The sequence below is a fragment of the Atractosteus spatula genome, chromosome 8 (assembly GCF_055471065.1).
Source record: "Atractosteus spatula isolate fAtrSpa1 chromosome 8, fAtrSpa1.hap1, whole genome shotgun sequence".
NCBI lineage: Eukaryota > Metazoa > Chordata > Actinopteri > Semionotiformes > Lepisosteidae > Atractosteus > Atractosteus spatula.
In genome coordinates, this window is record NC_142713.1 from 7,493,852 (window position 1) to 7,511,763 (window position 17,912).

The following is a 17,912-nucleotide window of genomic DNA, read 5'->3' on the forward strand; positions in this document are numbered from 1 at the left end:
TGGATCCTAGGTTTTCTGTCTGATAGGAAACAGGTGGTGAAACATGTTTTTTAAGACTGTGACTCTGAATAGTGGTGCCTCCCAAGACTCATTATACACAAATGATCGTATCTCTTCTTTTGAGTTTGTAAATATAATAAAAGTTGCACACGACACAACATGAATAGGTTTAATCACCAATAATGACAAAATAGCATAGTGAGGTAGTGCCCTGTTGTGGTATAATGAGGAATTTGGAGCTAAACATTAGGAAGACCGAAGAGCTGAAGGTGGACTTTCATAGGGGAGGAGGAGATGTGCCAACACTTTCATGGCCAGTCTGTGGAGAGAGTGGACTCCTTCAAGTTTCTTTGTATCGGTCACTCACAGAAGTGGGAAGTTAATACCTGCCTCGTCATGAAGGAAGCCCATCAGGGGCTGTCCTCCCTAAAACAGCTGAGAAAGTTTGCAGTTCATCAGGAAGCAATGACTCACTTCTGTAGAACTGTGACTGAGAGCGCAGTCACCTTGTCGATAACTGTGTGACGCAACGATAACAGTGTGATGCAGCAATACAACCGCCCAAGCGAGGAAACCGCTGGAAGGAGTCATACACACAACATCCAAGATCATCGCATGCAATCCTCCCTCTGTCTATTTACAACGGCTGCAGGAAACAGTGTCAGACAGTGTAAGACAATGTCCACAGACCCCTTCCATCCTGCCAGCTCTGTGTTAACATGACTTTGTGCGTGAAGAACAAGCTTCTTGTTTTAGTAGTGTGGTCATGGTCATAGTCCTAAATTTAATATGAAAATCAAAGTACATTCATTTAAAATTTTTTAAGTGTTAAAAAATTGCCTTTGGTACACAAATACAGAACACTATAATTTAATTATCAGATCCCAGATATGAACAGATATTGTGTGTTTTCATTCTTGCCCATTTGATTTGAAGATCCATGCCCTGACCCACTGATACAAGTCAATGTAAGCTGAGTTAAACGTTTGTGACAGAAGAAGATAAATAGAAGCTAAGATACGTGATCCTTTTGTTTTATGGAGAGCCACAACAAGCTCATTTCACTGTAAGAGAGTAAACACTAACTCGAGGCCCCAGTTTTTCAGCATGTTAGTGAGCATTTTGAAATATATTAATAATCCTTTCATTAGCTGGGGGATAACTAGAAGTCAGTGACATTATGTTGAATTTTCCAGCCCTGTCCCGTGCAGTTCTGAATCACCAGGGTTCCCTGCTCAACTTCCAGACACCTGTGTGTTTTTCTGTTAATGATGGCCTTTCCCTGTAAAACAAATAAACATAATAAACATGAGAGATAATACATATATTTAACATTTTACCTTCTTTCTCAGATGCTGTTATCCCGGAAAATTATAGAAATTTGAACTGTATCGTTTGTTAAGGATTTATTAAATTAACATGTTAAAAAAATATGAATTATCATCCATAAATCCATACTTTAGAGGTCATACTAAAGTTAAGTAACAACAACAATTTTCAAGGCAGGACTGCTTTAAGATTTGAATTATTTTAGGTAAAATAACAGTATCAAGAAAAATGACTATTGTCTGTAAAAAACAAATGAGAGGTTTTAGGCCGAAGACCTTGAGCACAATGTCTAGGTTACAGTACTCCCAGTATTTTTTCTCACAAAGGTCATTCATTTGTGCCAAACAGTTTAATTTTTACCCTCTAACTACCTTTCTTGACCACCTCTGAGAATTTAAACCTATGTACTGTACTTCTTTCAAATGTATTCTAACAGGCTTGAAGAGAGTTCTGCATGTTTCTTTATGTATTGCTGCAACAGTTTCACATTGTCAAGACAGATCAGGAATCTGATGCCTGAGCAGTATAATATTAAACACATATGTGGTGCTTTTTGCTCATTTGATTTGACAAGTAATGCCCTGAATTCAAAATATTTAGTCCAGCAAAAAGACTTACCTGAAAATGGCAAAAATAAAACCAACTAAGTTATTGGACAGTAAAGGTTTTTGTTGAGGCCTTACCTGTTTAAAGTCCCAGTAGATGCTATAGCCTTTTTGTTTTGCCACAGAGCACTCATACAGGCCTGGGGTACTGCCTGTGCCGGGGTCAACCAGACATCTGTTGTTGTTGTATTTGTGAGACTTGATACCTCCAATATAGAGCTCTCCACTTTTTCGGTAGAATGTATTCTGAAAAGTTATGAATAGAAGGTGTTTTTTAATTAGTGAATTTATTCTAGCCCTGCCTGTACAAGTTTTTATTGAAAATTGGTTTAATGAAAGCTCTGTAACACAGCCTAATGTTCAGTGCCTAAATATACAACATTTAAAATGTATATTTATACCACTGCAGAAATGCAACACAAAGGTCCTTTGGACTTAATTGAATATTTTAGACCAAGAACATCACTGAAAATGACAAATAAAAACAAAGAACCTAGATGAATTGTAATGACTATTTATTGTTTTACACGACACCAGGTTTGAAGCTGAGGTAGAACAGGCCAGTTTTATCATTTTAATTTATCAGGACAAAGCATAAAGATATGTAAACAATGTGTATTGGGTTTTGTATTGTAAAACATAGTGCTTCTTTCTATAAAGCACAAATTGTTTTCAGGACATGTGTAATCTTTAAGTTTGGCTGACATTACAGATCTTGGTTTAAGCAAATCAATATTGTAAGCACAAAAAGAGAGTGAAAATTTAGGATTGCTCAAGCAATGATTTAATATCAAAATCACATAGTGTGTCAGTAGTACAATGCTCCTTATGAGTATTTCAGATACACCCAGAAATTGGCCAAGAGCTCATAAAAATGGCAAAAGACAAACATGAAACATTTGTTTTTTCTTCACAGAAAAAGAAAGGCACAAGTCACAAGTTACGGTGGAGATTCATACAGCAACATAACTGCCAACATAAGAAAGTGAGAATACAAGGATCATGTCTTGTATTCTATTGGGCCCACAGAAGCATTACCAACTTGTAGTCTGATCTTGTCAGAAATCAAAAGCTGAGGAAGGTTGGGTCTGGTCAATACCAGGGTGGGAGACATTCATAACTTGACAAACTAGATTGTAGAACAGTTGGCTCTACTACCTATTGACCAAAATTTACAATCCCATCGTCTTTAAAGTGACAAGGGACACTGTGTCATGGGAGATGCTATCCTGGCCTCCTTCAGATGAGATGCTAAACCAATGTCCACACTACTTTTGCAATAAACATGCCACTGCATGGTTTATATAAGGTGGTTTATATATGGTGGGGGTGCGGTGGCTCTGTGGTTAAGGATCTGTGCCTGTGGCCGGGAGGTTTGCCAGTTCGTATCCCCTGGCCGGCAGAGGAACCCTACTCCGTTGGGCCCCTGAGCAAGGCTCTTAACCCCAGCTTCTCCAGGGGGTGCTGTATAAATGAATAACCCTGTGTGTCTTATGGAGAGAAAGTTGGGGGTATGTAAAAAAAGACAAATTCCTAATACAAGAAATTGTATATGGCCAATAAAGTGATCTTATAAGCATAGCGAGGTTAAGTTCAGTACACTGGCTTAAGTCCATTCTAGGCTAACAAAACACAGGACTTCTGGAGAAAATGTCTTCAATTATTCAATTGGGTTAGCAATTTCTAACTTCTCCCCCAATCTGCAGTGAAGTGGGGCAACTTGTCTTTGTAAAAAATTGAAAAGATCTTCTGACTATACTGTAAATAAACAATTATAGCGTTATGTGAACTAACTATGAAACCAAAGGCAAAATGAAAATTCACCTAGAACACTTATGGTCTAGAGCACACACAGAATACAATGGGTTCCTCTTATTCATGCCAGCTCCACTGCTGAGATTGTGGTTGGCACTCCTGCAGTAGAAGACGTGTAATGTCTACGCTACATCACTCAGGTGTTTAGTGCATTGCGGGGTCAATGTGAGGGACTCAGAATCAAGTAAGGAGTAAGGAGAAGATACAGTTACCTGTGGACCATAGTAGTAGCATCCAAATGCTATGGGTACATTTCCAGGAACAGGTCCTTGATCAATACAGACGTTCTCTTTCACAGTGTTCTTCAGCTGTAGAAAAACAAAGATAAAAGAGTATTTATAAAACTAGGATTACACTGTTAATATGCAGCAACCCAAAGCTGATACCACTTTCAGAAATTATACCATGATTAGAAGAACCATCTCTCTTTTAAAATTAATGGTGGGTATTAAAGATTTGTTGCAGTCAGGGCCGGATTTTGGTGTTCGTAGGCCCTAGGCACTTTCACTCGGAAAAGTGCAAAAAGAGGGATAAACGCCAATTGAATAACGTCGACTGACATGATGCACTTTAAACTAGTCGAGCGACCATCAGTTAAATACTTCTAGTTTTTACTTCTAGTTTCTAGAACAGCCGCTAGATAGCGTATGATTATTGATTTGGAGCACCTAGAGTCTATCGCAAGCGTGTTGTTTCAGCTCGTTTTTCATGAGTCACTAGTGTTTCCCTCTTTTGTAGGCCCTAAAAAATGTTTAGGCCCTAGGCCTAATTGGATATCGGGCTCTCATTGCAGTCCTGTTTGAAACAGATAAAATCTCTCATTCTCAATGTCAAAATAAATTGCAGGTCCTGCATGAGACAAGTCAGAACTTTCTGAGTGGAGTTAGGACTTTGGAATATGTTCTCACGCTCATTAAATAACAGATCACACAGGTTTGTTATCTCTACAAAGGTTGCATTTCACCAAAAAATCTCTTAAACACACAATGGTTCCTAAGAAATACTGTTAATCGGTCTGATGTCATTAATAAAGCGACTAAGGAGAATGATGGAAATTATTATTGTGAATAAGTATTATAATTATTGAAAACTAAACTTAATGAAGCATCGTTTGAGAAACACGCTCCTATGAATTCAATCAGCATTTATAGCTTTAAAGCCTTTAACACATTCTTTACATATTATAAATACCTTTGCAAAGACAAAATGCCCCCATAATGACAAAAAGAGTAAAAATTCTTACAGCTCCATAAGCAACAAGGTCTTCCCATGGATCCAGCTGAGGGTACACGTTGTCTATATACCACTTGAAAGGCTTACATTTCAGTTTCTCTCTGAGCTTCTTTCTTTCTGAGACATCCCCAATGTCAATTCCATGGTCCTGCAAGAAGAAGAATGACACATGAACTAGACCATGTGCAGCAATATCACAGCCAGCAGCCATATCACCCTGCAACTCACAACCAGCAGCTCCACTGAAGCTCAGCAGATGTGAGCCTGGTCAGTACCTGGATGAGAGTCCTCCTGGGAAAAACTAAGGCTGCTGCTTTAAGAGCTATTAGAGGGGCTAGTAGGGGGCGCTCACCCTGCGGTCTGTGTGGGTCCTAATGCCCCAGTATAGTGACGGGGACACTATACTGTCAAAAAAAAGGTGCCATCCTTCGGATGAGACATAAAACCGAGGTCCTGACTCTCTGTGGTCATTCAAATCCCACAGTGTTTCTCAAAAAGAGTAGGGGCTTTTGGCCCTTACATAATAATCACCATCTATGAATTGGCTTCATCACTCTGTGCTCCTCCCCACTGATAGCTGATGTGTGGTGGGTGTACTGGCGCACTATGGCTGCCATCGCATCATCCAGGTGGTCCTCCACACTGGTTGTGGTGGAGGGGAGTCCCCATTACCTGTAAAGCACTTTGAGTGGAGTGTCCAGAAAAGCGCTATATAAGTGTAAGCAATTATTATTATTAGCTTCTATCTTTGGTGGCACAGAGGAGCAGTGGTGAGCATTGCTGTTTCAGAGATCTGGAGCCCTGGGTTTAATACTGGGCCTGGGAGCCCAGTATTTGTACAGTATTTTCTCCCTGTGTTTCCGTGGGTTTCCTCTGAATGAGCTGGTTTCCTCCAAGAGTCCAAAGACATATAATAATAATAATAATAACAACATCACTTTATAAACCCTTTACAATTTCTTACATTATGAATTATCTTTTCACATACCCAAGCTTGCTCTCCATGAGAAACACAGGGTGCCTGGGGTCAGAGGTCTGTCATTGTACAGCGCTCCTGGAGCAGTTTGGGGTTAAGGGCCTTGCTCAGGAGCCCAACAGAGTAGGATTCTTCTGCCAGCTGTGGGATTTGAACCGGCAACCTTCCAGCCACAGGCACAAGCACAGGTGCAGATCCTTAGCCACAGAGCCACAGTGGTTTTATTAGGTGGTTCATTGTCTACTGGGAAAATTGGCCCTGGTGTGAGTGTGTGCATGTCTGTGTTTGTCTCTGTGTGTGCCCTGCGATGGAGTACCATCCCATCCAGGGCGTACACTTCCTTGTGCCTACTGATTGCTGTGATTTTTCATTTTATATATCATTTCATTTGGATATTAGAGATGGTGTCCAGCTGCCCCACAACCTTGAACTGGATGAAGGATTTATGAAATGGAAGGATGCTTGGAACTTGTGTCTTTCAAACGAATCAATAGAATAAAAGCAGAAAATATGTGAAGAAAAGAGGCCCATCCAGTCCATCTTGTTTATTTGACTATTTCCAAGCCAAGCCACCCTAACATTTACTGCATTTGCTTCTTAAAGGATCCTAGAGTTTGAGCTTCAACATTCTGAATGACAGACTTGTTCTAGGTATCACAACTCCCTTCCTATTCTCAGTCTTAAATGAATTCCCTATTTGCTTTCCCATTGTGACTCTTTGTACTTGTTGCAGTACTGAGTCTGAAGTCATCTGCTGGGTTGACCGTAGGAACCCCTGCTGCTGCCAGCATCAATAAAGATGAACGAGTCAGTTCCAGAGGACGCCATGCATGTCCAAACTAATGACAGTACTTCCGCCATGCTCCTGAGATGAGGTGACGTTCTCTGGAGGAAATACAGTTCTTTTCATTCAGCATACTTTAACCTTATCATCACTGTGGTAAAGGTTTATCTAGGGTTCATCTGATCATAAAACATTGTTAAAAAATATCTCCTGCCTCATGATGGACTATGGACTCTTAACACTTAAGTCAAAGGAAGAGATTCTATGCTGATTTAGCTACAGTCTTCCAAAAAGGCTACATGGGCCAAATGGCCTCCTCTCATTTGTGACTTTTCTTGTGTTGTTATGTTCTAATTACCTTTATTGGTAGATTCCAAGCAATATTAATGTTTTTTTTGTACTCATCCATCCACACTTCGGCCACTCGCAGTGCGTTCCTCTTCATGGTGATGCTGAGGTCAGGCAGATAGGGTTTGTGTGCTCTCTCAATGTGAGCTATCTTGGAACACGGCACAATCTCAATACTGCCCCCACACAGCCAAATCTAGGTCAAGTTAAATATAGCACAGTTATTATTACAGCTATCAAACAACAATAAACAATTTGTCTTGTCTTCAGAAAAATCATGACTACACAGTCATGCTGTGGTTTCCAAGCTTACAGCACATGAGGAATTTACATTTCTCTCCTGGGAATGAATAATGTATTTTGAATTGAATCAAATCGAATTGACGTGTAGTGAACTGAATCGAAGTGAAGTGAATGGAATCAAAAGGAATCAAATCAAATCAAATTGAATTGAACTGAATCAATTGAATTCAACTGAATGGAATGGAATGGAACTGGATCAAATTGGATTGGAGTGAAAGGTGAAATACTCCTTTCAAATGTTACACCTCAGAACGGTTCTATCAGCCCAAACCAAATTTTAGTTGATAATAATGTTTACTTTACTAATAATGGATCATAGCCAAATGGAAGTAAAAGCTTGTCCTGTCAGATCTTCTGAACAGAACCATCTTGACCATCTGAGTTTGCTATAGAGATCAGTAGCATCTTATCCAATAAAACATACGTATTTAGGAATGAAGGAGGATTTAGAAGTGAGAATGTGTGATTCTCTTATAAATAAAACATCTTTTGATTGCAACTCTTTTTCTTTCTGTCTGAGTTAGTCCTATTTGTCAAAGTTGAAGGAATACTGAAATCAGGATTAAAGTTCATGAGTTTACTGTTTACAAAACGTTTTAAACTTCTTCATCTCCTTCTTCGCAGCAGGTAAACAAGGAAATTAAAAAAGCACCCGTCTCTTGAGCTGTTTTGAACAGGAAAAGAATAGCTGGAGATGAACAACAGAAGGTGGATTAATGAGACTACGACAAAGCAAACCAGATTAAAAACAACATAAAAAGAAACAATGTAAGGATTGTATGAAAGCTCGTTGCACGAATAGGCAAAGAGTGAGTATAGAAAACCATCTGGTTTTACAGGCCTTGGCAAAACTGGTTCTGTGTGCATAGCAATGTGCCATAAAAAGGACAAACAAAAAACAGGTGTGGACACCTGAGGAAGGCTCCATGGCCAAAACGCTGTTGTCACGATCGCTACTCCTCCTCTTAAGGGCGCTCCAGCCCTTCCTTGTTCTGCCCCATTACCTGCACCTGTTTCTGATTTTTGTTCCCCCTTAAAAGCCAGACGCAGACGTCACCTGGGGTTCCTCATTGAATCCCGTTTCATGAGAACCCGGGGTCCTGCTGCGTCTGGCTCCGTTATGAGGAGCTGTTATGGTTATAACTTTCTGTTCCTGATTCCCCGCCCCGCCGGTCCCGACCCGGTTCATGGTTTTATTCTCTGGATGGATCCCCTGGCCTTGGACTCTACCTTCTGTTTTGGATTCCCTGTTTTGGATTTCGTCTTTGATTGTTCGCCCCGGACTCACTTCCCCTGGACACCTGCTCACTTTGGACACGCCGCCCTGTCTCCATACCCTTCTCCTGCGTGATTTTCTCCCGTTTCATCACCAACCGGATCGTGTCGTCTGCATAGGGCCTGGAAAGAACGGTTCCTGACAGCTGTGTTTTCTTTCTTCTCTTTTCAGCATGGAATAAACCTATTACTTCTTCCTTTGCGAACAAGTACTATTCTAATGTTAAACCTGCTGCACAGTGTACAGTGTGTGACTGGTTCCTATGGTTACTTACTCTAACCCCCAGCTCCACGTTTTCACCACCATAGATTTTCATTCCTCCATCCAAACTCCCAATTTCGCCAAGGAATTTTCTGTCTGCCACAAGAATTCCCATAAGAGATGGGCTTCTGCCAAAAACAAAATAAAGGGAGTCAATTACTGCCTTTCGTATATTAAACATCTTTTCTTTTTTTTAATTTTTTTATTTTAGAGAACAAAACAAAACCATTTTACATATGGACAACCATTATTCAGCCTTACATCACAGGCACAAATTCCTGTTTGTTCCCCTATTGTTTACTTTTTAACAAAACTATATACATTCAAAAGAAGGAAGATGTATACATTTATGAATATGAAAAGGGAGGAGACTATATAAATGTATCTTATTAAATTTCAGTTATTTTGTATCTCATCAAAATCTGACCTTAAAGGTTTAATGTACTGAACCCATCTAAACCAATATTTGACACATTTTTTCATTTGTAATTTTAGTGAAAATGTTATTTTTTCCATTATATATATTTCCTTTATTAATTTAATCCAATCATTCATTGTTGGTAGATCTGTGAGAAGCCACTTTCTTGTTATAGCTTTCTTCCCTGCTGATATAAGGATTCTGGACAAATATTCATCACTTTTCATAGTCATTAATGCCCTTGATCTTAACAAAATGCAACATTGCTGTCCTGAACAGGTCTTGGAGAGCCATATTTCAACCATGCTGGTATGTAACTTGAAATAATAAACAGCTTTTCATTTTGGGGGGAAAAAGGGGGTTGTGGGAGAGTTAAAACAGAAAACAAAGAACCAAGATGTAATGTGCATACAGAAGGAACTGCATCTTTAAAAGGATGCATCCAAGAAGTGATTTCACTGTCCTGTTTTGGAATTAAGTGGCCATTGGTGAAGGACTTACTTTCCAGGCCTTGATGGATCCTTCAGTCTGTACCAGTCGGGCTGGAAAGACTCATACATGCACCACAGAGCCCAGTCAAAGGCGTGTGCAGCTGGGGTATATTTAACAACTTCTAAATTGTCAAAATTCACTCTGTCAAACACAGGGGACACCACCACAGTGCGATTCTCCTTTATTCTTGCAAGCAGCGGCTCAGCCCTGTGGACACAACAGGAAATGACAGTCAATGGAAAACTCCATTTTTTGAAAATGGCATCATTTGATGCAGAGCGATCAAGAAACAAATGTTAGGCGAGATATTTCTTTCAAGCCTTCATCCCTGTCCCTTCCTTAATTTTATGCCGTCACAAACTACAACAAACAATATTTTCTAAAGCATTCAACTTATTTCACAGCAGCAGGTTTTATGACTTTGCCCAAGTGACATCCCAGAATATGGCATGCCAGTTCACATACTGTAACTCGGTCAAAGACATCTCTCACTGATGGCGGCTGTACATGTTTGTTAGATACAACATTTTAACATGTTTCAAAATATCTATCCAGGTCCCACAAAGCAATTGTTAAAGTTTTTGAAGTGAATAAATGAAAGAGACTTTATTTAATAATTATTACATATTGGAAAAAAAACAACACCCTAGTATATGAAGTACAATGACAAACACTGTACATATATAAAATAAAACAAAGCATTACTTTCAATAATTACTGCCTTGTGCCAAATTGCAGATTTTGGCTAAGCACATTTGGGTGAGAACGTCTTTTTTAGTCATTTTATTCAATTGTTTTAAAGTGACCAAGAAGGGGAATTGAGATTTTTGTTTTATTGGGAGTAGTTTTCCCTCCAGTGATTCAAGAAATACTGGTAAATTTGTTGTTTTTTTTTCTCCCATTATCTTTCTTTTCCAGTTAGAAGAAATGATCTTGAGGATTTATGAAGAAGTGTGAAGGAACTCAAGCAGATCAATCACAACCATCACCTCATTCACTGCTAAAGGTAATATGTGCTTTTCATCTTCATGCCAGTGTTTGCAATGATTGTTTTGTGTTTTTAAAGGACAATTTCAGAACAAGAACCAGAGAAGTAAATGCATATATTGTGGACTTTTGAGATCCGTCAGGCCTAGTTTGTTTTTTTCTTCACCAAATCCTATTCTATCTGCTATTCTTCCAAAAGACCTTTGATGTTAGGGTCTGGGACAAGGGGTGTGTCTGTCTTTTGTGCTCTAGTTTCCTGCCACAGTTCAAAGACATACTGGGAGGTTAATTGGCTTCTGGGAAAATATGCCCTGGTGTGAGTGTGTGCATGTCTGTGTGTGTCCTGTGATGGGCATCCCATCCAGGGATATGATAACATATCAAAGGAATGCAGTCTTATTAAAATTATGTTTAATAGACATAATAGTTTTCAAAAACTAAAAGCAATAAACTAGATTGACCTTAATATTTATTGTCACATTATGTTCTCTACACACAATGCAAGGATGTACCTTTTAATACCTAAAAGTGTTAAAAGCCAAATATGATAACGAGAAACAGTTTTTTAAAAGTAATTGTTAGCATATCAATTACCAAGATGTGTAGGGGAACTACTTTGTATGGAAGGTAATACATTTAAGCCTTGTATACAACAAGTATTTATGTTCGAAAACGAACACCTACAGTATGTGACTTGTGTTTTGAATGTGTTTTGCCATTGTATGAGCTATTTGTAAATATGCAAACTGTCTGGATGGTTTATCACATTCTTCCTTTTTATTGTTGTTTTCTTTTTTTTGTTGTTGTTTGTGCATAGTTCATATATTCTGATTTAACATTTAATATGGAAAAACCCATAAAGATATTGTTTAAAAAAAAAGATTGTGAAGTTGATCTTCCAAAACAAAGCTAGCTGCTGTGAAGAAAGTACTTACTACTGTATATTTGGAAATCAGAAACTAGCATGACTAGTAATCTTACCATTCTGCATGGACCTCTATGTGAGCATCCAGAATGGCCACTACTTCACCTGTAGCAGCTTCCCATCCAGAAATCCGGGATTGTGTCAGTCCCCTCTGTTCACTGTGTCTCACCCTCTTCACTAACCCTGGGTGCTTCTCATGGATCAGATCAATGTAATCATCAAGCTTCCCTTTCAGGTCCTCTGTTGATTATGTGCATGTTAAGAAGACATGGACTAATTAAGATCACTTTATTGGCCATATACAATTTCTTGCGTTAGGAATTTGTCTTTTCGCAGACCCCAGCTTGCTCTCCATGAGACACACAGGCACACAGACGGGGAGAGAGAAGCTTGGGGTCAGAGCGCAGGGTCAGCCATTTATACGGCACCCCTGGGGCAGCTGGGGTTAAGGGCGTTGCTCAGGGGCTCAGCAGAGTAGGATTCTTCTGCTGGCCGCAAGATTTGAACTGGCAACCTTTTAGCCACAGGCGCAGATCCTTAGTCACAGAGCCACCACTCTGCCCTAGGTTCCATACTAATTCAGTACTAATCATGAATATGTCAGTTATTACAGTAAACTACGGTAAAGGCTCTTTATATTCAAATTTATATTCACAGCATTTTCCCTTAAAAGGAAAAAGCTTTTGAAAGACAGAGCTAAAAAACTTTGATGGTCATTTCCTTCCTCTGACAAACCATTTGAGCTGTTGTCGTCCACAAGCACGATCTCCTTCAGCAGATGAGCTGGCGTCCTGTCTATGATGCTCCGAATGGCTCTCTTTATTATGGACAGGGCTTCATCCAAGTAAATCAACACCACGCTCAGGGTAGGAAGATCCCCGGGATATTTCTTCCCTAAACAACTAGATTTCAAATGAAAGGGGAGGAACGTCAGATTAGGAATCACGAGAGAACAAATTGTGTTTCACTTCTACACTCTGTACTGGCTCAAACAACAAAGGTGCCTTCCTGGAGTGCTGGTCATGTTCTATGATCCAGACTTCGGATCGCAAGAGCAGTGGGTCAACACTGCAAGTCACATCAGAAGCCAACTATGACTGGGATTCCTCTAAAAATAGTGTACAATAAGCCGAGCACTACTAGGATAGTGTTGAATAGGCATCCTGGGTTCTCTGAGCTTTCTGACAAACAGCAGAACCTGTGATTATTTTTTCACATCATTAGCACTTATATCATCATCACTTTCAATAACTGCTTTTTCCAATTCAGTGTCACAGTGGCCTGGAGCCTCACCCAGAAAGCACAGGGTACAATGTGCATCACAACCTGGACGTGATGTCAGTCCATCGCAGGGCATAAGCAGACAAAAACAAACACAGACTCATAGAATAAACACCAGGGCCAGTTTTTTTTTACAGAAGCCAATTAACCTATACTATACTGAAGAGTATTTAATATACAAAATAATTAACTTAAAGTTAAGTAGAAGGAGTAGCAGGAGGGCTAGATCGTCAGAGTAATTAATGCATTATTGTAAGTGCTGCAATATTATAGACCAGTGCCTCAGCTCTGTCACTGGAGAACTAAATGCCAAGTGATTATAATGAGAAAACCAAACTTTACACACAATAAGTACAGCAGTTTTATAGCACAAAACCTCCTGGACAACACTTATATATGAAAGGGAATGTACCTGGGATCCCTGGTCTCAGGGAGTTTTCTGTCCAGTGGCATCTTGTCACTCAGATACACATTATAGCCATATCTTTTATAGAGCCATTCTGCTTTCTTTTGCTCCACTTCTGATAAATGATCTCCCCACTTCTCAAAGAGGTACGACTTCGGGAATACTTTTTTGAATGCCCTTTTCTCCTGGTTTGTCTCTACTTTTGTGTCCCTCGGCTTTTTTTCAGCCTTTTCCTCCTCCAGCTGTACCTTTTGCTCAGCCTTTTCTTTGTCATCCAGCTTCTTAGCTATTAAGGAGAAACATATCAAGAGACCTGATTTTATGGACCAATGACCACAAATCGGAGAGTGACCCATAACTCTGTAACTGATGATGCTTTTCTCTTCTTGACTTAAAGAATGTGGCAGTGTAGCATGTTGGGTGTTTCTCTGGACTCATTACTGGTGGGTTGTGGGTTCAAGTCCCTGCTGTAGATGTTTCTGTTGTACCCTGAGTAAAGTAATTTACCTCAGTTGCTCCAGCTCAGCCAGTTGTTTTGAAAGAGGACCTGCGCTTCCTGGGAGCGGACTCTGTGATTGACTGGCATTCTGTCCAGAGAAGGGATATCAAGTACATTCTACACACTGTCATTGAAACTAAAGGAATGTTATGGAGTTTTATAAAAGCTAACAAACTGTTTATCTTTTAGCTTCCTAACTGCTTATAACCCTGGCAAGAGGAAACATACCAGGGGGCATCTATAGGTCAGTGGAAAAATGCAGCTCATGTCTTAAATGCAGTAAAAGGGCAGTCGAAAGTCCTATTCTGTGAATCAGGAGTTGTTTTTCTCTACCCGAGCTTGCATAAGAATTGATGGTTCATTTTAGGGATTTAGTAATCTATGTCAAAGGTATGAAGCTCGTTTGTCATTGTGTATAAAAAGCACTGAGCAACGTCTTTCGGAGAGACTAGCTTTTGCAAGCTGCTCTCCTGTATGCATGTGAAATAAACGACTCTTCTTTCGCCAACATCTGAATTCTGTCATTTTATATGATTCTACGAAACCAAAGGCCTTGACGCGTTTGTATAGAATTATCCACCTACCAATTGGTCTAATTGGTTCTTTAGGGCAGCAGGACAACAGTAAACCTTAAATCAGCAACAGATTCAGGCCTGACACTGGCGTTAAAGTGGTCTAATCAAGCCATATTTTATCCCTTTATCTTAGATCTTGTGCGGCTGATGAATGTCAGTTTATCTTGAATCATATCTGTGTCTGTTAGCTAATGCAATCCAATATTAATTGTAGCAGCAGCTTTATTACATCAGTCTTTCTATTGCTCTATTGCACTGTGTATCTAGATCACTTAGAGTTGAAATGGTGCTACTTCATCTATATGATTATTTTACATGTGTTGGCTTGGATTATCTGCTAGATAAATTATTTAATTTACTTATTAATAATAACAATACATCACGACTGGGACTTGCATTTATTGGTTATTTTCCAACATAATTTCAAATCCTCTCAAAATGGTAAATCACAGTTGTAAATCATCAGTAGCAGATTAATTCTTGTTTTCATTTAAAAAATGTATACGTTGCTTGTGGGATCAGTGCGCAATCTGTACATAGCTACTTCATTAATCAAAACTTGTTTGCAATCTTTTTCATCTCAAACCCTGAGGAAGGCAAAGCAGGCTACACAGGTTTAGGGATGGGCAAACTGGATGGGTGAACCAAGCATTCAGCAAATAAGGTGGCACCACCAGAACAAAACAGTAGAAGCAATTAAACTTGTTTTTGTCATCATGAATAGATTTTTGAGGGGGTTGAGGATCTGAAACATGGCAGAATACATTAAACAGTCATGATGTTAAGCCATAAGTACTGGCTTCTAATGACTCTTCACCCAAAAACTGTCACGCCCTCTGCAGCCAGAGGGCGCTCCTTCTCTGTCCTGTCTCTCATTTCTGGTTCTCCGCCGTCCTTCCGGTGTTTCTCTCTCTCTGGGGCTATAAATTTCTGGGTCTTTCATTTGCCTTGGCTCAGCATTGACGTTCGGATGTCCTGAAACCCGCCTAGCACCAGGTCGCCCCACGTCCGCTACCTGAGGGCATAGGTTTCTATACGGCATATCCTGAACTGCTGAGCCCGGGCTAACCCTCGTCTCGCCGCTACACATAGGGTCTTTTCGCTCTCCTGCCATTCCACGGTTCGTCCTTTCCGACATCCGTGACAGAAACACACTCTGTGAAGTCACCCTGTAACCTACTAGAGAGCAAGACCTTCCCATGATGAATACCTGCTAATTCCCTGCTATTGGGACCCAAACAAGGAAGATTATCCAAACAACCTCCCCTCTGTTGTGATCTGTTTCTTACATTCCAGTGCCAAATCCAATTCCTACAATATCACGAAGTAAATAAATTGTATAATCATGGTAATATCTATAAACATCTAAAATGCCATGCAAATTTTCCATGGTCAACTTTTTAAGGGGTAGTTAAGTTAAGTGGTCTGATTTTACAATGACAGTGCATGCTTATAGTTATTCTCAACCAAATCAGTTTCCTACTGTAATAGACTGATAGTTGGCATTTTTATGCATCTGTTTGTATTTCAAATTTCAGTTTAGATTTTAGGATTATTTAGAGAAAAGGAATGTAAATCTCCACGAAAGAGAATATAATTCTTGCCTGAAGCATTATCCATATTGTGGCTTTGATCGTAAGCTCTAGTTGTGGTCACTACGAAGTATTTTCTCCAAGAATGATAATACAATGAAATGTCTATGTTTATTGGTTACACTTCTTGTTTGAATAATTCTAATCCCTTCCCATTCTAGTGACAAAGCCTTTTATTACACTTAGATTTAAGTGTTATTAAAGTGTTGCCTTGACGAGCCAGCTGGGGCCTCTGAGTAAATGCAGAGGAATGTGGCTAAGAGACCCCTCTGAGAGACATCATGAAGGTGTACAATACAATACAATGATATATAGTATAACGCAGATGGGCTCCATCTGTAGTCTGTTTCTCCCAAGACAATGGGTCCGAGGTCACTTCTCATCACCCTAAGGGAGATCCACCAAGGGAGGAACTGCTGGGTGGGTACCAGAACTATACCCAATAATACCCTGAACCAATCACAAGCTGTGATGTTGCACCTTAAAAGCTTTTAGTATGGTTTAGTTACTAGCTCCTCATCTCACTCCAACTCAACGGGCAATCTGACTTTCCCAACCATGTGCAAGCAGCTCGGGTCAGGACTTAAACTGGTCTCCAAGACCAGTGAGTCAATAGATATTCTGTCCAAGATATTCTTTCTGCCATAAAAGAAATCTTTGAGGATGAGATGATGGAGAAGGGAATAATATAAACTAGTTAATCAAAACTAGTCAGTGTGTTCTTTGGAGCATAAAAACTCCTCACAGAAAGGCACCCAAGTCCAGAATAGAATCCAAGACCTAAGAGCTGTGATTACTGTTATTATTGTTATAATTACATTTCAGGGATTATTTTCCCTACAAACCATAAATAATTCTAAAGTCAAATTTGCAGTTGAAAACTTACAGAGTTCACTGATGTGGTCATCCATCTGGTTAAATCTTCTCATTATCGCTGAATACATTTCCTTGACACTTTGATGAGATTCTGTCAGCTCTGACTTATGCACATCTTTTGTAGTTATTACAAAAAGTACTGTCCCTACACTGGTTATTATAAAAGCCAGTCTCTTCAGCCACAACAGTCTCATGTTTTGTTGAAATATTTTCTTCTCCCTTTCTTTTTAAAGAAATCTCTGTGATTTTTTTTTCTATTGCAGCAAACCGTGATTCAGTGATGTTCTGATTATAAAGAGCAGCTGCTGTTCCTGTATTTCACAGAAGAAATACAGGTACATTTACTCCACCCTCTGTCGCTTAAAAGATTATTTTTAGAAACAGGTAAGGCCAGAAAAGACAAGTCAATCTACATGTCACATAAATTGGAAATGCGAGATTGTGCCAGTCATTCATTAATTCATTCATTAAGTCATTCAACAATAACTATTGTGCGTCTCCCAGCACCAAGTGGCAAACAGGCAGGAGAGGTCTATCATGACAAAAGAAAATTCATGGTGTTTATAACACAGGTTAGGGAAGAAGGTTAGATCCTAATCTTGAACTTTTCTGCCAGCCCATGTATATATTGTACGACTCACGCAAAGGACAAGCCATCCAGTCTTGCCAACTCCACTGGTTGCTACTGTTATGCTGCATCTGTCATCCATCGCAACAAAGAACAGAACCACTTTATCACTACAACTTCAACACAATGATCTGCACCATACACAGGCAAACACAATGCAGCACGAGCACAATTGCAAGTCAGTTCAACAATAAACAGGGTAGAATGTAGAAACACGACACACAGTAAATTCATGGCTTTTGCACTACAGCCTTCCTGACACAGGTCATAAATATGGCGCCACCAATTGTACTGTATGGCAGC

General features: G+C 39.6%; 1 protein-coding gene across 1 annotated transcript; it reads right to left on the bottom strand.

Moving 5' to 3' along the window:
* Window positions 1-765: 765 nt before the first annotated feature.
* On the bottom strand, window positions 766-17,281 carry LOC148829138 (putative polypeptide N-acetylgalactosaminyltransferase 8). Its single transcript, XM_088922862.1, has 11 exons — window positions 16,992-17,281; window positions 13,446-13,725; window positions 12,488-12,654; window positions 11,809-11,992; window positions 9,850-10,047; window positions 8,944-9,058; window positions 7,101-7,286; window positions 4,993-5,130; window positions 3,962-4,057; window positions 2,013-2,180; window positions 766-1,282 (listed from the first exon to the last, which is right to left on the bottom strand). Exons 1-11 carry the CDS (start codon window positions 17,173-17,175, stop codon window positions 1,163-1,165), a joined length of 1,836 nt encoding a protein of 611 aa, XP_088778988.1. The 5' UTR covers window positions 17,176-17,281; the 3' UTR covers window positions 766-1,162.
* Between the last annotated feature and the right edge of the window lie 631 nt (window positions 17,282-17,912).